Source organism: Malus domestica, chromosome 07 (assembly GCF_042453785.1).
Source record: "Malus domestica chromosome 07, GDT2T_hap1".
NCBI lineage: Eukaryota > Viridiplantae > Streptophyta > Magnoliopsida > Rosales > Rosaceae > Malus > Malus domestica.
The window spans coordinates 17,026,624-17,048,851 of record NC_091667.1 but is presented as its reverse complement, the minus strand read 5'-3'; the positions used below and the strand labels follow the sequence as shown (position 1 = coordinate 17,048,851).

The window sequence follows — 22,228 nt, the reverse complement described above, 5'->3', positions numbered from 1 at the left end:
CTAGGTAAGGATAACGTGGGTTAACAAACAATATAGGCTAAACAAGGCTCAACGGGGCTACAACCTACAAAAACAAATGTATGGAATGAAGGCTTTTTTGGCTATGGTGGTAACTACTAAACAACTTCATCTTGAATACGTGTTATGCAATTCAATGAAATGTTTTGTTTCATTGGCATGAGTTCTAGCATTTGGAACTAAAGGGATGAAACGCCTTCTAAGTAATAACCAAGCAAAGAATAGTGAGATCATGCAACGACTTTACAAAACAAGAATGCACAGATTTTAACTCTCCAAATAATGTTTAGGCTCAAGTCTCACAAGGTTGTAGCGTTAGTTTGAGTTCCTTCCTTCAAACATGTTACAAAAACTAATTTTTTTTTTTCTTTATGATTACATGTGAATTCATAAGTTATAACCACAACCAAGCATAAACCAAGAGTAAATCAAACTTTCATCCATGTTAATAACTCTCTTTAACAGTCATGCAATTAAAAACCGAATCCTCATCATTGTGTTGGAAGGTACCCTAAGACACAAACAAACACACAAAAACAACTCTTTTTGGGTTTTTTGAAACAATTTTTCAAATTTTTATGGTATTTTCGGATTATTGAATCAAAACACATTCAAACACACCAAAACAGCTTAAAAACACCTAAAAACAGCAAGAAACAACATTGGGAAGTATGAGTGAGAAAACCCTACGAATTTGCATCAAAACACTTTGGTTACCCCCCCACACTTAAATCAAACATTGTCCTCAATGTTTCAAAGCATAAACTAACACAAAAACACATAAACAAACAAACAAATACTAACAAACTAAACATGGCAGAAACTAAATAAGCAACAAAGAGAAGGGTTTAGGAACGCAAATCTGGAATTGGAATGCTCTCTAGGTCTTCCTTTGTCGAATGCATGGGTTGCCTCCCACGAAGCGCTTGCGTTAACGTCTTCCAGCCGGACGGTACCTCCGTTTAAGCTTGACTAGGTGCCACGGCATGGAGGGGTACCTCCTCCACGACATGTTCCTCAAACATCTCGTAATAGGGCTTCAATCGATGCCCATTCACCTTGAATTCTTGTTGCGTCCTTGCACTCTTGATTTGCACTGCACCATGAGGGAAAACATTAGTGACAATAAAAGGACCAACCCATTTGGAACGCAACTTACCCGGAAACAACCGAAGGCGAGAATTGAACAACAACACTTTCTGCCCAATATAGAACGTCTTGGCACGAATCATCTTGTCATGGAATGCCTTCGTCTTCTCCTTGTAAATCCGGGCATTCTCATAAGCTTCATGTCGGATTTCCTCAAGCTCACACAATTGGAGCTTCCTATGTAAACCTGCGGCATCAAGGTCCATATTAAACGTTTTGACGGCCCAATGTGCACGATGCTCTAACTCAACGGGAAGATGGCATGGCTTCCCATAGATGAGCCGAAAAGGTGACATCCCAATGGGGGTTTTGTAGGCAGTGCGATACGCCCACAATGCATCGTTTAAACGCAAACTCCAATCCTTCCTCGTAGGCCCCACGGTCTTCTCAAGAATTTGCTTGATTTCCCTATTCGAAACCTCAGCTTGCCCGCTCGTTTGAGGATGATAAGGTGTGGCCACCTTATGCGTGACATTGTATTTCTTGAGCAACGCCTCGATGGTTCGATTACAAAAATGGGAACCTCCATCACTGATGAGCACGCGTGGCATTCCGAACCTTGCAAAAATGTTAGTTTTCACAAAATCTGCAACCACTCGAGAATCATTAGTTCGGGTGGCTCTTGCTTCCACCCACTTCGACACATAATCCACAGCAAGTAATATATAAAGAAATCCATGTGACGAAGGAAATGGACCCATAAAATCAATACCCCAAACATCAAATATTTCAACACTAAAAATGGGGGTTTGCGGCATTTGTTGTTTAGGACCTATATTGCCCGTTCTTTGGCATCTATCACAAGACATGCAAAATGTTCTAGCATCCTTAAAGATGGTAGGCCAATAGAAACCACATTCTAATACCTTAAGTGCTGTTCTATTAGTGCCAAAGTGTCCCCCACAAGCATAAGTGTGACAAAATGTTAGAATAGCATTAAACTCAGAATCGTGCACACACCTACGTATAACTTGGTCAGGGCAATATTTCCATAAATACGGGTCATCCCACACATAAAACCGTGCCTCTTTCTTCAATTTATCACCTTGGTGTTTAAGTAATTCACTAGGAACATGTTTAGACACCAAATAATTCACCAAATCAGCATACCACGGTTCACTTACCTTGACGGACATCAGTTGCTCATCTGGGAATGTCTCCATGATAGGTACGGCATCCTCCTCATGTACCATACGGCTCAAGTGGTCAGCCACCACGTTTTCACTTCCCTTCTTGTCCCGGATTTCGATATCGAACTCTTGGAGAAGAAGCATCCAACGAATGAGTCGTGGTTTGGCCTCCTTCTTGGTGAACAAATACTTCAATGCTGCATGGTCAGTATAAATAATAACTTTAGTACCAAGCAAATAAGAACGGAATTTATCTAAAGCAAATACAACAGCTAGAAGTTCTTTTTCAGTGGTGGAATAATTCAATTGTGCATCATTTAAAGTCCGAGAGGCATAATAGATAGCATGCGGCCTCTTGTCCTTCCTTTGCCCCAAAACAGCTCCTAATGCATAATCGGAAGCGTCGCACATAAGCTCAAAAGGAAGGCTCCAATCCGATGGAACTATGATAGGGGCCGAAGTTAGCATGTCCTTTAGGTGATTGAACGCCTTCTCACACTCCTTGTTGAAGTCAAACGCCACATCTTTCTGGAGGAGACGGCAAAGAGGGTTTGAGATCTTGGAGAAGTCCTTGATAAATCGCCTATAAAATCTTGCATGACCAAGAAACGAACAAACCTCTCGAACCGAAGTAGGAGAGGGTAAGTAGCGTACAAGATCTGATTTATCCACTTCAATTCCTCTTTCTGAAACAATATGCCCTAGAACTATGCCTTGTCTAACCATAAAGTGACATTTTTCCCAATTAAGCACTAGGTTAGTTTCTACACATCGTTTCAAAATTATTGTGAGATTTTCCAAACATCCATCAAATGAATCACCAAACACACTGAAATCATCCATAAATACCTCAATAATCTTTTCCACAAAATCTGAAAAGATACTTACCATACACCTTTGAAATGTGGCCGGAGCATTGCATAAACCAAAAGGCATGCGACGATAAGCAAAAGTACCAAAGGGGCATGTGAAAGTTGTCTTTTCTTGGTCATCCAGCGCTATGACAATCTGATTATATCCAGAATAACCATCAAGGAAACAATAAAAAGAATGACCGGCTAACCTTTCAAGCATTTGATCAATGAACGGCAAAGGGAAGTGGTCCTTCCTTGTGGTGGCGTTGAGCTTCCTATAATCAATGCACACTCGCCAACCTGTTTGGATACGGGTTGGCACAAGCTCATTCTCGGCATTCTTCACCACGGTCACTCCGGACTTCTTTGGAACACATTGCACCGGTGACACCCAACGACTATCAGAGATCGGATAAATCACTCCACAATCAAGAAGTTTAATAATCTCCTTTTTCACAACTTCCATCATTGGAGGGTTGAGACGGCGCTGAGCCTCTCGAGTTGGTTTAGCCCCCTCCTCTAGAAGTATGCGATGCATGCACGTAGTTGGGCTAATTCCCCTAATATCGGCCAAAGTCCACCCAATGGCCGTCTTGTGCTCTTTCAACACTCGAATCAACTTCTCCTCCTCTATGGCCGTGAGTGATGAAGAGACAATGACGGGCAATGTCTCGTTGTCTCCCAGAAAAACGTACTTTAAATGATCGGGTAACGGTTTAAGCTCAAGTACGGGTGCCTGAATCACTGAGGGTAACATCTTATTAGTGGAAACTGGAATTGAAATTGGGTTAGAAGGCTTACCATGGTGTTGAGGGAGTGACTCAAGGGCAGCCACTATCTCGGCCTCATCCTCACTTCTAGGCACGGCAACACCATTTTTGTGCCCAATTCCTTGTACAATTGTCGTTTCAAGTGTATCCCTCTCCAAACAATCGAGAAAATCCTGCGCCAAATCATCAATTATATCAATAGAAAAGCAAGAATGATCGTCCTTAGGAAATTTAATACTTTCAGAAAGATTAAAATCAATGACTTCCCCATCAAATTCCATCGTTAAAGTTCCTTTAAACACATCTATCTTGGTGCAGGCTGTTTTCATGAAGGGCCTCCCTAATAGAATCGGCAATGGGGTGGAATGGGGTGAATCCTCCATGTCAAGCACGTAAAAGTCCGCTGGAAAAATCAAATTACCAACCTGCACCAAAACATCTTCCAAAACACCCTTTGGGTATGCATTAGAACGATCGGCTAATTGAATTATCACACCATCATTTTTAAGCTCACCTAAGTTCATAGATGCATAAATCGAGTATGGCATGACATTAATCGAAGCCCCTAAGTCTAACATGCATTGTTCAAACTTAGTATTACCAATAACGCACGGAATTGTAAAACTACCCGGATCTTTGCATTTAGGGGGTAATTTCCTTTGTAACATAGCAGAGACGTTTTCACTTACCTGGACCACCTCTTTGTTCGAAATCCTTCTCCTTGTTGTACAAAGTTCTTTTAAGAACTTAGCATACCTCGGGACTTGCTTAATCGCATCAAGGAGCGGGATATTGACTTGAACTTTCCGAAAGGTCTCTAGAATGTCCTTCTCGGCCTCTTCCTTCTTTGATTGCCTAAACCTGCCAGGAAAGGGCACATTCAGTGGAATAGAACTAGAAAAAGTCGAATTTGGACTTACCTTGGTGGTTGAGGACGATTTAGGAGGGTTAGAGGGTGGCGGCAAGGATTGGTCATCCTTGGCCGTGGGCTTTGCTCTTTGTGCCTCCTCTTGCATCAACTTGTCCTCCTCGTCTTGACTTGATTTGGATGTATTTGAGTCCGCTCCAACCTGTTTACCACTTCTCAATATGATGGCCTTAGCGGTTTCAAATCCTCCCTTTGGGTTCACAACGGTTGAACTAGGCAATCTGCCTTGTTCTCTAATTTGCCCCATAAACTCTACAATTTGACCCATTTGCTTCTCCAAGTTGTCCACCCGTTTGTCTTGGATTTGTCTCTCCTTATTTTGAGTTTGTACTTCCTGCGTCAAAGTAGTAAGTAACTTAACAACTTGATCATTATCCAAAGACGTACCTGAGGTTAGTGGGGCGGTTTGCACTTGGTTTTGATTGGGGACGAATGGCTTTGTATAAAAGCCCGGTGGTTGCTGCCTAAATCCTCCTTGTTGTTGTGGTTGTTGAGGATCCCGCCATTTGAAATTCGGATGGTCCCTCCACCCCGGATTATAGGAATTAGAGTATGGATCATGGCGTGGTTGATTTTGGTTCCCAAAACCCACGGCATTGGCAGCTTCCCAACCCCCATTCTCAATCAATTGAGGGCATTGATCATTGGCATGTCCTTGCATCGAGCACACGCCACACACACTTGGTCCATGAATCTTCATTCCCTCGGCTAACTGAGAAACAATAGAAGTAAGGTTAGCTAATTGGGATTGAATCTCGGGCATAGAACTTACCTCATTCACTTGTGGCCGTGGGGGGTCCCTTTGTCCAACACCTTCGTATTGTTGTGCATTATGTGCTCGGTTGGCAATTAGAACTTTTGCAGCCCCCGGAGTTTTATCCACCAACGCTCCTCCCGCCGAGGCATCAAGCATTTGGCGTTCCATGGGAAGGAGTCCTTCGTAGAAATATTGAATGAGCAGCTCCTCCTTCATTTGATGATGTGGACAAGAAGCAACAAGTGATTTAAAACGTTCATAATAAGAAGGAAACGATTCACCTGGGTTTTGTTGGATGCCACTAATCCGTTTCCTCAAGAGAATGACTCTTGAAGTTGGGAAAAACTTCTCCAAGAAAGCTCTTTTCATACTATCCCAAGATGTAACCGTTCCGGGTGCTAACTCGTAAAGCCAATCTTTCGCCTTTTCCAAAAGTGAGAATGGAAAGGCCTTCATCATCAGAATACTCCCGTCAACATTGATGGGTGTCATGCTCGAACAAACAACCTCGAACTCCTTGAGATGCTTGTTGGGATCTTCCATGGAAAGCCCATGGTATTTCGGAATGTGGTGCAACAAGCTTGACTTCAGCTCGAATTCGTCGGTCTTGCCTTGGGCAGCCGCGGGGTATTGAATGCATAATGGTGCGGCATTGGTCAACCCCGAGGCCGAAAGCTCTTTAATGGTCCGATTGTCCGCGGCCATAACTTCTTCTTCCACTTCTTCAAACTCAGATTCGGCCTCTGAACTTGAACTAGGTTCACTAGGTTCGGGATGCCTCCTCTTTCTTCTCAAATCACGTTCAAAATCGTCGTTAAAGTCCAAGATATTTGCATGCACAGTTTGAGAACTCCGCGTCATGCACTAGTACCTAAACCAAGAAAACAAAACAAAATCAGAAAACTAGGTAAATTAAATCAAGACACACGGCAAAAACACAAGGGATTAGCAATTTTGCTAATCCCCGGCAACGGCGCCAAAATTTGATGTGAAAATTAACTTGACACACAAATTAAACCCTATGGATGACAATTGTAGTATATGAGCAAATAGGGATCGTTCTAACCGGGGATTAACTAGGGATGCTAATCAATGTAAAACTGACTCAAGAACATAAAAATATAATGTAGAACACTAAACTAGACTCAATTAATGCAAAACTAGGGTTTAAAACACCTAAACAAACTAAAAACTCAAAACAGCAACTAAAAGGCTCAAAACTGCCTTAAAACCACTTTCTGGGCAGTTTTGAGTACCTAACACTAGTTTGGACGAATTTGGACTATGACTTGACTCAAAACACTTAAAAACACAACTAAATGGATTTCTAACTAATCTAACACTTTAAAATAAATGGGGGAATGATTTTGACGAAATTAAAACTTTAAAACTCAAACTTTAAAAACAAATGTAAAGCAAAACAGATTGTGATTAAATAGAATGGTGAGAAGCTAGTTAGAGGATTCCTTATCCACACATGAACATATGCATACAACTCAATCTCCAATTACTCTTTCAACAAACCATGAATGACAATGCCCCAAATTAACTAGATTGCACCAATTAATTCTCAGATTTCCCTAGATTCATTGAATTGAATGGAATACGCATTACAACCAAATTATTCTTATCAAGGACCCTAACTATGGAATACGCATGATAGAGACACATATCAAAGATCATTAAGTTCAATGGAAATCATAAGCATTGACGAGGCATTCATAACTATGGGATACGCATGTTACTCTTGCCTAGGATTCACTTAACACAATCGTGACTAGCGACTTTCACTACTTATGAATACAAGTTAATAACGATTAGGTGAAATTCCCTTATATCCTAGCATCAAGTTTAGGCATGCAAATTAAGTGTTGACCCTCAACCCACATACATAAACAAGTTATCAATCAAATAGATAAGTAAATCACATTCACAATTTCTGAAATCATAATTGGAAGAAATCAAATCATATAAAACATATGTCCATGGCTTCAAATTCACCTCTAACTATAAAGGAATTAGTTCCACATGTCTAACATAATTGAACAACAATTTAAATTAAACATGAAAACAGAAACAAAGAAAGAAAGAACTCCAAACACTCCACTAATGGCAGATTGCATGTGCAAGGTGTCTTCCTCCTTTGGACTGCACGGCACTCCTCCTTTCTCCTCCTTTGGTGGCTGCGCAAGGTGGTGATGGTGGTGGGAAGGCACGGCTATGGTGGATGGATGGCTATGGAAGAGGGTAGAAGGGTTAAAAGGATTAGGGAGGCACGGCTAGGACTTAGAACTAGGGAGAATGGGACTGGTGGTTGCGGCAAGGGTTTAGAATGATTTTCTGGAGTGAATGGATGATATGGGGGGTGATAGATTCGGCCCAGAGGTTTAAGAGAGTATATATAGGCACTTAAAAACCCTAGCAATCAGATTAGGGTTTCTAGAAACCCAAATCCACCAGAAAATAGGTTAAAACAATCAGAATTTGCAAGGGAAAAGGCCTAGGGTTCGGCTGGTTTAGTGGGCTAGGGTTTAGGCTTCTAGAATGCCTTGCAAGGCAAGGAAATCAGAAATTTTAAAGGCCTAGGTGCGGCAAATTAGTGGGCTAGGGTTAGGGTTTGTAGATAGGGCTTCTAGAAAGCCCAAAACCAAGAATAGAAACTCTCGAAAATGGAAACCTCCAAGAATAGAAACTTCCAACTTTAGAAACTTTGGTTTCTAATTCTGAATTCTTTGTTCTTCACATTCATTTCTTCATTTCTTAAGCTCCTTTGCCCTTCAAACTCGTCCATTCCTTGTGCTCCAAGCATGTACTTTCCAATCTAAGCTCCATTTTGCTCCAAAAGGCTCCAATTTGCATCCTTTTATGTCATATGCCCTTTAAGCCTGAAAACACATGAAAGTAGCTCAAAAGACTACTTTAACGACGAAAACATAACGAAAATGCATAAGAACTAGCTAACTAAGGCGCATAAATATGCTCCTATCACCCTCCATTGCCGTGCACTTCCTCTATAAAAGGAAGTGTGTATGGCAACCATATAGTTTAGTTTTTGCTTGATCATTCATCCCCATTTCAATACAACCTTCATCCAAACATATCCATTCATCTTTACATCCATTCCTCCACACAAACAAACCTTCAAACACTCACCAACACCTTGTGCCGTAGCAAAGGAAGGGAAGGAAAGTGCTTGGACGTGCTTGTTGTCCAACTTGGATCGTTAGAGCGTTTAGGTGTTTTCTTTCTTTTGTTTTGTTGTGAATATGAGTGGCTAAACCCCTCTTAGCTAGGGGTGATTTCAAAGCCATGATTATGTGTGTAATATGATTTGATAAATTCCAGTTATGAACTCTTGAATCGTGAATGCAATTGGCTTAACTATTTGATTGATAACTTATTTGTATTTGTTAATTAAGGGTCGACACTTAATTGGCATGCATAAATCTGTTGCTAGAATATAAAGAAGTTTCACATAATCGTTACAAACTTATATTCACATGTAGCAAGTGCTTTGTCAATGCTTATGATTTTCATTAAACGTAATGATTTTTTATTGTATCTCTATTATGATGTAATGTAGGGAACTTTTGAAGAATGTTTTGGGTTGTCGAATGATGTCATCCAATTCAATAAAACAAGGAATATATGAGAGTTAACTAGTGATGTCATGGTTAATTTGGAGCATTGTCATTCATAATTCAATGAAGTAGTAACTGGAAATCGAGTTGTTTGCATACATATCATGTGTGGAGAAAAAACTTTTAGCTATCCCATCCATCATCTTATTTCTCAAATTCATTTTACAATCTGTCTAGTTTTTCATACTTGTTTGTTTGTTTCAACTTCGTCCAAAACTCTATCCCCCTTTACTTTGGTGTGTCTAATTAGTTAGAATCTGTTTTAATTTGTGTTTTTAAATGTTTTGATTCAAGTAAAAGTCAATTTTCGTCCAAAGTCATTCCTAATGTCTAGTTTAAGTTTATTTAGTTGTTTTAAGCTGTTTTGAGTATTTTAAGTTTGCTTTGAGTCTTGTGAGTCTTGTTAAGTATTTTTAAGTTTAGTTTTATGTTTTTGAGTCAGTTTAGAGGTTATTAGCAAGCCCTCATAATCCCCGGTCTAAAACGATCCCTACTTATACTTATACTACAGTTGTCAAAAGAGGGTAAAATTTGTGTGTTAAGTTAATTTTCGCACCAGAATGCAATGTTACAACTTTTGGTTCTTATGAAAACAGATTGTCATAAGAACCATAACTTTCTTCATGTTAGCAAAACAAATTGTCTTAAGTGTGAAGTTTATAGGCCACATGTGCTTTATGGCACTTGATTTATGTTTTTCACGTCCTAGATTTCAAAATTCACCACACATGAAAGATGTGTAGAGAGTATGAATCTAACATTTGTAAAAGAATATACCTGCATATATTTATAAATAATTGAATTGAATCTAACATAAAAAAAAAAGAAGAAGATATTTTATGTATTTTTAAGTAATTATAAATAATTGAGTAGCTCCTCGTATTACGAATTGCTTTCCGGGTGTACTTGATTCATGACATCACACCCAACCAATCCATCAATTCAAATGATAAATATATATATTTATTATTTTGGCATTAAAAACGTTAAAGGACCAAAACTGGGGAAAAGGGGAAAATGTGATGTGCCAGACAAGGTGGTGGGCTGTGGGGACTGCACCCATTATATTTTGAAAGGGCAACTAATGATATAGGCTTGTTGCGTTTTCGACTTCTAATTGGCTGGAGGAGTACGATTCGTACGGACGACGTTGATGTATTGCTAACCTTGTACGATCTTTGCCATTTTAAACTCTACCCCTCCAATATTTTATACTTTCTTTCTTTTCTGTTTTTGCCCTTTTCCTTTACTTTCATTTGTGGGCGCCTTTCTTTAGTTAATTGTCCATCACAAGAAACCAAATAATAATCAACGCATCATACCATTAATATCAAAAGTTAATGTGAAAATGATGAATATTTATGGTGGTTGGGGTCTTTTTATTTAAGACACTGCGTTTTGAATTTTTTCCTTTTTTTGATGTAAATTGGTGTAAAATATTAATTTTAATAAAAAAAGTAAATTATTATTTAGTATTATAGTCTAATGATATTTTTCTTCATTTGTAATCAAGAGATTTTAGGTTCGATTCTCGCCAAAAATGAATTTGAATCACGTTATTGCTAACTTATTGTGTGGCTAAGAGTAAATAATATCGTTTATTAAAAAAAACAAAATTCAGTACATACTAAACAATAAAAATATGGGTAACACTAGAAAGATCAAAATTTTAAACCAAACTTGCAAATCAAATTATGTATCACTAATAAAAAATAAGTATGTTAATCAATAATTAAAAATTAATCTAATCCTCCACAATCACATTATTTAGTTTGTAAATTTAATTTAGAAAATTTACTTTCCTTAAAGCATCATCTAAAAAATATTAATAGAATAACGTACCAACCCAGAGACTCAGTACCTTTCTTTAGTTTTTCTTCTCAGAACTTTCATCAAACAAGCACTTTTATGTTCCTTGCTTTCTGCATTTCAGAAAAAAAGTTCCTTGCTTTCTCGTAGTATTTGCCTTTTGTGTCCACAATTTCTTTTTCTGGTGTGTTTTGTGGGGTTACCAAAACAAGCAAAGGATGAAACATTCAACCTTCGATTTTTATATTGTTAAAGTGTATTTTATTTGATAGGCTTCCCCCTTCCTAACGGACTACTAAAGTACGGCGGATTAGTGATACTATTTTGTTTATACAAATTTTCACACGTTTTGTAGGATTTATTTCTTAGTATATTTTAACGATCCGAACTTTTTTATATTTTAGAAATCATTCATAGATTATTTTTACAAAAAATTAGATAAATCTAAAACCATTAATACATTCATTTATAGTGAAAGAAATGGACGAATATAGTTTTATAAAGAAACCTAAATTGAATTTAATGGTCATACGGTTTTAGATTTCAATGATTTTTGATACATATAATATTTTGTAAAAGACCTAAAAAATAAACGGTTCGAATTATTAAAATATGTTATGGAATAGATCTACAAAAATGTGTGTAAAAATAATGGTGTCACAATTTAATGTTTCCTTTTCAAGGTGGGGTTTGAAGAGAGGATGGAAGGAGGAAGAAGAAAAATAAGGCAAGAAAAAAACAAAGAAAAAGGAAAGGTAGGTCTGTTGTTTGGCTATGCTTACCCCAAGTAAAAGGTCAATCAACTCCACCCACCTTCCTTATAATTTCCTTCCCTTCTTGGTTTTTTTGTATTTTCTCTCTCCCCTCTCGTTTTTCTTTCTTTCTTTGGCATCTTCTTCCTCTCATATTTGTCCATAACTTTTTTCTGGGTCTGTTTGCATATTTGGTAAATTTGCTCATTAAACTTTTCCACTACTCTGAAGAAGATTTTCTCTTTTTCTTCGAAATCAATCAATCAATCACAAAACACCCACCTCCTCCTCCTCCTCCTCCTCTCTCTCTCTTTCTCTCTCTCTCTCTCTCTCTCTCTCTCTCTCTCTCTCTCTCTCTCTATATATATATATATATATACACACATATAATATGCAAATATATGTGTTTTTTCAGGGTGGAATCATAGTCTTTGCTCAAAAAACTTAGAGAAGAGATCTCTCTCTTCCCACTTTTAGTATTCCTTTGCCCCTCTCTCTGTCGCATCCACTTTCTTTGGCTGTTTTTGTTTTACTCTTCATATATATCTTCATTTTAATATATGCACTCCTCCTTTGTTTACACAAATTATATCTATCTATATATATATATTGATTGCTTGCAACCCTTTTGAATTGAAGAGGATCTATTGCCTTCCACCTGATCTATACCATCACTCCAACTCACAAAACCTATATAAAAAAAAAGCTTTCTGGGTTAATTTTGCTTATTTGGTAAGATTTAATTATCTTCTCTTCTTCTTTTAGTTATTTTCATATATATCTCTCTTTTGTACACATTGTTTTTTTTTTTTTTTAATCAAGTTTTTGTTTTGATGATTTCTGCAAAGACAAAAAAAAAAAAAAAAAACTGATCTCAGAGTTTCATTTTCTTGTGTTAAAAGGGTAGAAGGAAATTAATATAATTAAATCATAAAAAATGGTGAGAGGAAAAACTCAGATGAGGCGCATAGAGAACGCGACGAGCCGTCAGGTGACATTCTCAAAGAGGAGAAGTGGTCTGCTAAAGAAGGCCTTTGAGCTCTCAGTTCTTTGCGATGCTGAGGTTTCCCTCATCATCTTCTCTCCCAGAGGAAAACTCTTCGAATTTGCAAGTTCCAGGTATTTTAATTTAATTTAATTAACTATAAATCCCTCACATAGTAATTTAATATTAAACTGCTCTTAAAATGACTATTTAAACCCTAAAATGTTATAAAAATTAAAAAGAAGTTTCTAAATACACCCCCAAGTTCTTTCTTTGAGTCATGCTTAAAATTTACTTCTATGCTCTCACATAAGCAGTATGACTATTTTTTTTTCAAAAAAGAATGAACAAGTTTTCTGTAAAAGTTTGAAAACTCAATGGGAAACTCTATCACTTCAATACATATACATACAACTGCAAGACCTTCAACACATATACATACAACTGCAATAGTTGCCCTTGAGTCCGTTTGGGTGAGGCTTGAGTCCTTTTGTCTCTGCTTTAATGAAAGCCCATTTCGACTAAAAGAAAGATTGAAGAATTATATAGATTACTAATATGAAAATTGAAAAGAAAACTGGAGGAAACAAGTTTGGGAAGACGAATATCCAGGTTTGATGTGAGGTGTATGGGAAGAGTTTCGGATGTGAGGGTAGTTTGGAAAATAATGGGTGTATTAAAACATTTTTTAATTTAAAAAGTAGGTGTGAGTTGTTTTTAGTACATGAGATGTAAAATATGAGGTACCAATAAAACAATTTTTTTTAAGAAGAAAAAACAATAAAAATTGTTTATTTAATTTGCAAGAGAATAGCAGATCATTAAAATGAATAATGTCATGCATACTGTGATGATCTGTACGAGCCTTTTTGGCACACAGTAGTGTTATGAATAATGTTAGAAAGATTATTTATTTAAATATATTGTGTAAATCATATGACGTGGTTAGTGATGAATAATGTAGCGTTGTGAATAATGTTAAAAAGAAAAAAAAAATAGTATTGAACCAACATATGATAATAAAAACCAAAAAAATATAACATTGGACTCATTTGGATCAAGGAAGCTTGTTGTATGATCAATGGCATTGAGCTTTTTCAATGATAAAATGAATTACATGAGATAAAATGAATTAGAGCACAAAACTCCCCTAGGCTAGAGCCCAGTGTAGCCCTCTACCTAGCCCCGTCGTTAGTGATGATTGAAATATTACTTCAATGTTGATTAATGTACTTATTTCTTGTCGGTGACAAATCAAATAGTTTACAAATTTATCGTACGATCTCCCTAGCATTACTTTAGGTTATATATTTGGTTATATTTAGGAAGTCCTTTTTTACTTTTCATCCAGAAACAAGTTGCATAGTTATTTATTTTTGGTAGCAGTCCTTGCATTACTATTTATAGTAAACTTTAATATATAGTCTGTAGCAGTGGCTCATTTGATCTGGTTACCTATGACCTTTACTTCCACTATCTTTGGCTGCCTATTACCTTTTTTTTCTTTTGGTCAAGGAAGATATTTTTCATTACATTAAAAACTAGTGTAAGGCAAAAAAGAACTGGACAAACAATTACAGATAAAGTAAAAGACCCTAGCAAAATGAGAGCGGCAAAACAAGATATAACGGGAGGTCCATACAAGTTTAGGTTCGAAGGTTGCAAAAACAAACAACAAAAAACCCTAATCTCCAACAGTAAAGACCACACCACCGTTGCTGTGACATCCTCGGGGGAAGCCAAACACGGAACCAAGAAAGTAGACACTAGATCCAAGTCCCCTTCAAGAACCCTTGCAAATATATACAAAGTATCATATGTGTAGAGAGAGACTAAGGGGGTATGTAAAATATCCAACACTTGGTCTCGATGGGGATCCGGCATGCCAGTTGGGGGAGGGAAATTGAGGTAAGGAAGTGGATCGGATATCCAATTTCTTATCGGACCCTTTGATCCGAGCATATGATGGGATGAGGATGAAGTATCACAACTAGGGAGGAAGGAGGAAGGAAACTTAAAAGATAGAAAGCAGTAAAAGCGGACGAAAAACATCAGATAAGGGGACATGAAACCCAAATATGAGACAAACTCATGGATAGATGAGACCCGACTCAGGGAAGACTGAGATAAAACTTAGAGGAGAACCAAGAATGAAAACGAAGGAAGGAGACTAGAAAGGGGGAAGGAAAATGAGGTGGATGTAGGGAGGAGGAGTAGAGGAGATGAGAGGGGAAGAAAAAAAACCAATTAATTCTTTTGTATCTCCTCCTTTTCCTCCTCCGTTCCTCCTCTCTTCTTTGCCTTTCATTTTCAGTAATAGAAGGTAGGAAAAGATGCAAAAGAATTTATGCAGTATGGTTAGTTCAGGAGCGAGGGTGAGTCGAGTGATAAGTAAGAGTAAGCTAGCAATTTGGAGTTGAAAACCTTCTTTGTGACAAAAATAAAGTTCAAATGAATTAATATTAGGGAAATGGGTTAATCACAAGATCTGGGGTTAACTAAAATTAATTCAATTATTCTTGGATTAATCACAAAGTTTGGGTTAACTTGTATGACTTTTAAAATTATTTAGGATCTTGTTGACAAAAGAGAATTTAATAAGGGATTTTATTAGCAGAAATAACAAAAAAGGACGCTGATTTACAAAATTTTATTTTGTCTTTTATGGGGATTTTACCAAACCTCATTGACATCATAACCACGTCATCTTCCTTGCAATTCACGGATGAAGATCTCGATTCATTACTTCGTTTTCTCAGTTCATTGTACATTGTGCAGTTAGTTTTAGTCAGGTATTGTTTGTATTCAATTTTAAATAATAAAATTCAAAATAATTTTTAGTCATAAGATGACAGATAAACGGATACGATGAAGTGAATCCGAGATCTTCACAAAGAGGATCCGGATTCGATCCAATTCCATATTTCACATCCAGAAATCTACTTTGACACAAATGTGTTATCTCCACTTTTCTCTCAACATGATTTTATATTCATTTCATTAGGGTATTGTTTGAAAAATGTAAAGATTTCATTTCATTTTAGAAAAAAAAAAACTACAAAAATTACAAAAAATAAGATTTCTTTTAGGGTTGTGTTATCCAAACACTTATTTTTACTTTTCACATACCCCTCTTAAATTCGGCTTTTGGATCTAATAAGTTGATGAAGATCAATGAACAAATATTAATAAGTGTGCATGAGAGGTAAAAAGAGGTATATGAATAAAACTACCTTTTTTTAAATTATCAAACAAGACTCACAAGTAATATATCCTTTATGCTATTCACACACTCATTTTTATTTCCCATACACCCTTATTAGTTTTTTGTTATTGATCTTCAATTCATTGAATTCGATGACTGTAAATAAGTGTGTGAGAAATGAAAATAAGTGTGGATAACACTATCCTATATTAAACTATCTAAGTTTAGCTGTAAATCTCTTTTCATAATTGAATATGTCATAAATTCGAATACCTTTCTTCTCATAGAAAGAAGAAACAAAATATATATGAAACTATGTAGAAAACAGTAAAACAATCTACTTTTGGCATAATGCATTACATAACCTAATTCTATGTGATCCAATTTTTACAATATGGTATACATTATCTGGACATAAATAATGCAAATTAGTTAGCAGTTTTTGGTTTTTTAATATATCGATATATGATGTCCTATGTACTATGTACTATCTATAAGACGCAGATTTTTTTATATTTTATTTTATAGAAAATTAGATTTTAATCTTTATATAAGATGAAATTTAGAAAAATGTCTTATACATGTTTAAAAATTGATTTTAGTCCCTAGACTTTATTTAATGCCAGCATATTAAATGTCTCTCTTTTTATTTATAATTTTATGGTTCATAAATTAAATTTTATGAAAATATTATAAATTTTAATTCTCATTGTGGTAAGTATCTTATATAAGAAAATATTTTCCTAAAGATTTTTCGGTACACATGTTTTTATATATTTTCTTTTGTGCCACTAATTCATTACAATATATTTGGGTACGAACATTTCGGTACATTAGGTTAGTATAATATGTTTAGGTACTGACATTTCGGTACACTAGTTTATTATAATATATTTAGGTACCAACATTTTGGTACATTAATTTTGACACACCTCGACCTAGAAATCAAGGCGTGCTGGCTGTCACGTGAGTGTGACGTAACCAAAAGTGCGATACGGAAGCAAAGGATATAATAAATACGAAGGAATAAAAACCAACTACTAACAGTAAAAACCAACTAGCGTGCTAGAGTGAGTTATGTAGTAAAACACACAATTCAGAGCGTAGGTACTAGGTGCAGTCAAGTAGGACTATAATTAAATTACAACACCCGTAGGTGAGTCCTACATGCAGGGTGTCTGTCAGAACGCCGAAGAGAACCTCGTGAGCCACCAACTGCTAGCTAGAACCTGGAGGGGCGCAAAAACAAAATAGAGTGGGTCAGTAAAACCAAAGCTTTCCAAAACATTACATTTAAAACGTCTCTAACCCCTCATTGTAAAACCTGTATACTTTCCCAGAAAAATAGTATATAAACATATATATATATATATATATATATATATATATATATATATATATATATATATATATATATATATATATCATCAAAAGCTCAACTCACAATCCTTCACCGCTTTTCAGAAAGAAGATGCCACGTCATGCCAAAATATAATATGAATGCATCAATATAAATCAGGTGAAATAATAAATCAACCGGAGACCCTACAATGGTCCTGTACGGCTGATTCTATAGCTCAATATCCCATCCAGCCGGAGTCACCCACTGTGACTTGTACGGCCCTGCCGGAGTCACCAACTGTGACCTGTACGGCATTACACTGCACATAAGTCGGAACTACCTATAGTAGTCTGTACGACTATGATGGTGAAATAATACGCTCTAGTGCTTCTCTCATCAATCATCTGCGCGTGTAATCTAAGGTCACCTACTAGTCGGAACCACCTCTAGTGGTCTGTACGACTAGCATGTCGGAACCCTCTCGGGGTCTGTACGACATGCACCTACTTGGATCCAAGGTGAGCGTGCGGTGCGGTGAATAATATAAGCACTAACACCAAGGGTGCAGATTATAGTTCTCAACACAATTCACATTATCGATGATTCACATGATTAACATAAAACTCACCTGTGAGTCCACAGTACCAATTCACACATATATATGCATTAATATCAATTCATAATATTCATAATATGCGTGCATGGCAATTGAAAACATACTTTCATATAAATTCAATTTCTGGGAAAATTAATAGTATATAGGTATATACGAAAACAAAACTGCCCACTCACTGGTAAGTCGATGGGTCGTAGCCCCCGTGACATCCCTGGATGCGCTCGTCCTCGGGATAGGTGTCACCTATATGCGAAACAACTATAAAAACGTTAATTAATGCACATAACCGACAATTTGAAATAACTTCTCATACGGTGCTCAATTTGGGTATATGAATATACCACATCGACCTACTCGACGTCACGGACGTCGAGAAATTTTTAGAAATTTTTTTTGACGTGGCACACGCCCCACGCACCAGGGCAGGCACGGGTACACGCGCCCCCCATGCGCGTCTTCTTCCTTGGTTCGTCGGACTGTGTTTTCCGGTGGCTGGAAAACTGGGGATTTTTCAATCCCCTTGTTCTCCCTCATTTCTCAACCGTTTTCTTCGTATTTTATATCAATTTGAAGCCCTCAACATGTAGAATCACGATAGACTAGTTTCAATGTCTAAAATCCACTAGATTTTACCTGAGAAAGCTCGATAAAAAAAGGTCGTACCCAATGCACAAGGCTTCCACTTTACGCAGGGTCTGGTCCAAATTCTACCAACGAAGTACCCCGAAGCTCGTGAGGATCTCCTTAAGCTCACTGTGAGCTTAAAATTCCCTAAAATGCAATATTTTACGTGTGCATGAATAGTGCACATTTTCGAGGTTAGGGTTTCACGACGATTCTGAGGGTTTTAACTTCCAAAAATCACATATACGAACTCACAAGCTTATTAGGAGTTCAAATCTTACCTTAGAACCTTCGATCCGTGAAGAAATGGGAGGTTCCTAGCTTGTCCATACAATTCGAGAGGGAGAGAGAGAGAGAGAAAGCCGTGAGGGAGGAGAGAGAGAGACACGGGGGAGGGAGAGAGGGAAGGAAGTGTGTGTGTGTGGTCCATCACAACCCCTCACCATCCATTTCTTTTTCCTAACTCCCTAACCACATAAATTACAAACCAACATTTTAATCCCACTTAATAATTTTATAAAAACTTATGAAATAAATGTATTTAGTCCAAAAGATATGTCACACATACACATACCTTAATACCCGTCAAGGGTAATTTCGTCATTTTACGTCCCCGATATATAAAATCCCGGAACGGGCTGTGACAAATTTAGTATCATATATTTACGTCCAGACATTTTGGTACACTAATTTAGTAAAATATATTATAATAAGGACGTTTAGGTACACTAAATAGAGGAAGTAAAATAAATGTAATGAATTAAAATGTGTATAATAATAAATAATTTTAATTTTAATGTAATGACATTAAATAAGATATCTATTAAATATTAAAACAAAAATATAATATAAATTTGAATTAAGTACTCATTAGAGGATTAAAATCAATATCCAATCTAACACCAGATTTTTATTGAATTTTAATCTTCTTCAAAGATTAAAGTTCAAAAACTCCTGATTGTTATGTTGTAAGCTTTTGGATAGCTTTATTATGATGTCCTATGTACTACTGGTGTTTGAACAAAACATATTTTCCAACTAAAAAAATACAACTATATATTTACAATGACAGGGAAGATTAATATGGACTAAGTCATAATAATTTGATATCTAATTGCCATTAACGAATTGGAATCTAAGACCTCTACTTACAGAGTAGAGAGGAATACTAAATTAGTCAAACTAGTTAACTTATGAACTTTATGCAAACATTTTGGATATTATAGCAACTATAGGGTTTCTATGTTAGCCGATATAGGGACCTATTATATATGGTGTAGCTCATGAATAGTAATATATATTGTCACCAACCTTTTTCAGAAATGTAGAGTTTAATAGTGTAAAGAGGGAAAGTTTTATGAAGCAATACTAAAACAACAGACATGCATGCTGAAGCATTCAATTTGCATATATGCTAATATAAAAGAAGGATTTATCATTACTTGGAATTGGTTATAAACTCAGCATGCAGGGAACCATAGAGCGATATCAGAAGCACGCGAAAGGCAATCAAACCGGCAACAAATCCAGTTCCAATGAACAAAATATGCAGGTACGTAAGCTCATCCCAGAAAGTGTTCACAATTCAGTCCCACGAAATATTCGGTGATGAGTTTTCGTTTAAATCGGAACATGCAGCATCTGAAGCAAAAAGCAACTAGCATGATGAAACAGTTAGAGCTTCTTGAAGTATCAAAACGGTTCATGGCCTTGACTGAAACTTTTCTTATATCTTAACATGTCGTCGAAATATTCAGTTTTTTATCCTTTTCAAAAGGCTTCTTTTTTAAACGTGGAATTGCAAATTATGCCTCAGGAAACTCTTGGGAGAGGGTCTAGGATCATGCACTCTTGCAGAACTACAAGAAATAGAGCACCACTTGGAGAAGAGCGTGAACAACGTCCGAGCCCGAAAGGTTTATCTGAGAATTAAAGATAATTAAGCACCAGTAGATTCTGACAGTAGCAGTTTCTTATCCTTGATTAAATGGATATTAAACAAACTTTATTTTTTTGTGTGTAATTAATACTACAGAGTCAGGTTTTCAAGGAACAGATTGAGCAACTGAGAGAAAAGGTAAAACTGCTACAACATAAAGTTAAAAAATAAAAAAATTGCATGTCTGTTGTGCTACTGCTAGCTGACTAAATGTTACAAAATGCGTAGCTAAAATTAAGAAATCTACAGACAGTGCAGAACAATTAATTCCAACAAGAGGTTGTGATTATGGTAGTTAACTAAATAAGTTTTTTTTTTTTTTTTTTTTTTTGATAAAATTCAGGAGAAACTCCTCAAAGCTGAAACTGCACGACTGGTTGAGAAGGTAAACCCTTCTTAAGTTATCATAATCTTCTTTTATAATGTATATTGTAATTGTAGTCACCGGTGTTTCTTTATGTTGCACAAATCCGAATATAGAGATACGGCATCTGAGAAAGAGGAAAGAAGCTCAATTTCTTTGTGTTCAAGAAACATGAGTGATTGTTCCTAGTCAATTTTATTTACAAATTCTCTAAAGTAGCAAAACCTAGCATTTATATCATGTTAACTATTATTTCAATGCCATAAGCCTGAGTTATATACATTTGGTTACCACTTGAGAGGCTTAAATCGTATTTATCATCGATAAAACTTCATGTTAATGGTTGAACAAAAAATAACAGTTTCACTTTTTCTTTGTAGTGTGGTAGTTTCCAGCCAAGGAAAACATTGGACGAGCGAAGACAAAACACAACCTACACTGATAGTAGTACAAGCTCAGATGTTGAGACTGAATTGTTCATTGGACTGCCAGAAAGTAGAGCGAGGCGCTAGCTTCCACTCCGAGAGAGGATGTGAATAATCTAAAAGCCATGGTTGAGCAGATCTATTATTTCTATAGTTTCAGATTGGACTTTTGATCTGCATTAGATTGTTGTTCCACTAAATTAATACTGTAATGTTGCTCTGCAAGTAATATATAACAACTATATTGTAAGAGGGATCATGGTGCCGTTGTGGAAATGACTGATGAATATATATGGACTATTTGATTTTTGTTATATATCTTTTATGTTTTATTGAAATTCTCCAGTGTTCTTTTTATCTGGTCCTTATACTGTGTTCTTTCATCACATGCAGAGCATCTATCATCAATTGGCTACTCGGTCGCATCTCTACTTTGTTGAGGAGGTTATGAGTTCAAATCCCATAAACAACACTTGTTGAATGAAGATAAGAAGAGTAATAAATATGTTGACTGTCATCACGGATACGTCGTCTCTTTTTCTTTTTCAGCAAACAATACAAAACATTTTTAATGTTGGAGAACATTGGAAAGCATTTGTATACAGAATACATTGCAGTTTTGTTAAAGTCCCACATCGGTGGGTTTAAAGAAACCCAATGGGTTTAAATAGGATTACCCTACTCTAACTAATATTGAGGTTTTTTTTGTCGTAAAACTCCACTTCTGACGAATTCGACAGGTGGTAAAGTTGAAGACAATATCGGTGTTGTTAGAGTGGGACAGGTCCGGCGGCGATCCAAAAATCCAACATGGTATCAGAGCCCACGGTTTCGGGCCCATGCAAGCCAATGAGCTTGTCACCCATAAGGAAAAAGTCTGAAGGGGCGTGCTATCCACACATCCCTTTTTACTTTTTCCA

At 36.6% G+C, this 22,228-nt stretch overlaps 2 protein-coding genes across 3 annotated transcripts; one reads left to right on the top strand and one right to left on the bottom strand.

Moving 5' to 3' along the window:
* Positions 1-980: 980 nt before the first annotated feature.
* Positions 981-1,755, bottom strand: LOC139197849 (uncharacterized). The gene has a single exon (XM_070825845.1). It carries the CDS (start codon positions 1,716-1,718, stop codon positions 981-983), a length of 738 nt encoding a protein of 245 aa, XP_070681946.1. The 5' UTR covers positions 1,719-1,755.
* Positions 1,756-11,815: 10,060 nt separating this feature from the next.
* On the top strand, positions 11,816-21,978 carry LOC103420644 (MADS-box protein SOC1-like). 2 transcript variants are annotated; one of them, XM_029104744.2, is made up of 9 exons: positions 11,816-12,540; positions 12,711-12,927; positions 20,045-20,132; positions 20,219-20,280; positions 20,397-20,496; positions 20,616-20,657; positions 20,863-20,904; positions 21,264-21,436; positions 21,702-21,978. In XM_029104744.2, exons 2-8 carry the CDS (start codon positions 12,746-12,748, stop codon positions 21,393-21,395), a joined length of 648 nt encoding a protein of 215 aa, XP_028960577.2. In that variant the 5' UTR covers positions 11,816-12,540; positions 12,711-12,745; the 3' UTR covers positions 21,396-21,436; positions 21,702-21,978.
* Positions 21,979-22,228: the final 250 nt, after the last annotated feature.

What these genes read in the sequence shown, in the direction of transcription:
- LOC139197849 (XM_070825845.1), bottom strand. Translation starts at nt 1,718, where the DNA reads ATGCCACGCGTGCTCATCAGTGATGGAGGTTCCCATTTTTGTAATCGA.
- LOC103420644 (XM_029104744.2), top strand. Translation starts at nt 12,746, where the DNA reads ATGGTGAGAGGAAAAACTCAGATGAGGCGCATAGAGAACGCGACGAGC. An exon ending in ACAACGTCCGAGCCCGAAAG is followed by an intron (nt 20,497 to 20,615) that starts GTTTATCTGAGA and finishes TTAATACTACAG; the next exon opens with AGTCAGGTTTTCAAGGAACA. An exon ending in CTGCACGACTGGTTGAGAAG is followed by an intron (nt 20,905 to 21,263) that starts GTAAACCCTTCT and finishes TTTTCTTTGTAG; the next exon opens with TGTGGTAGTTTCCAGCCAAG.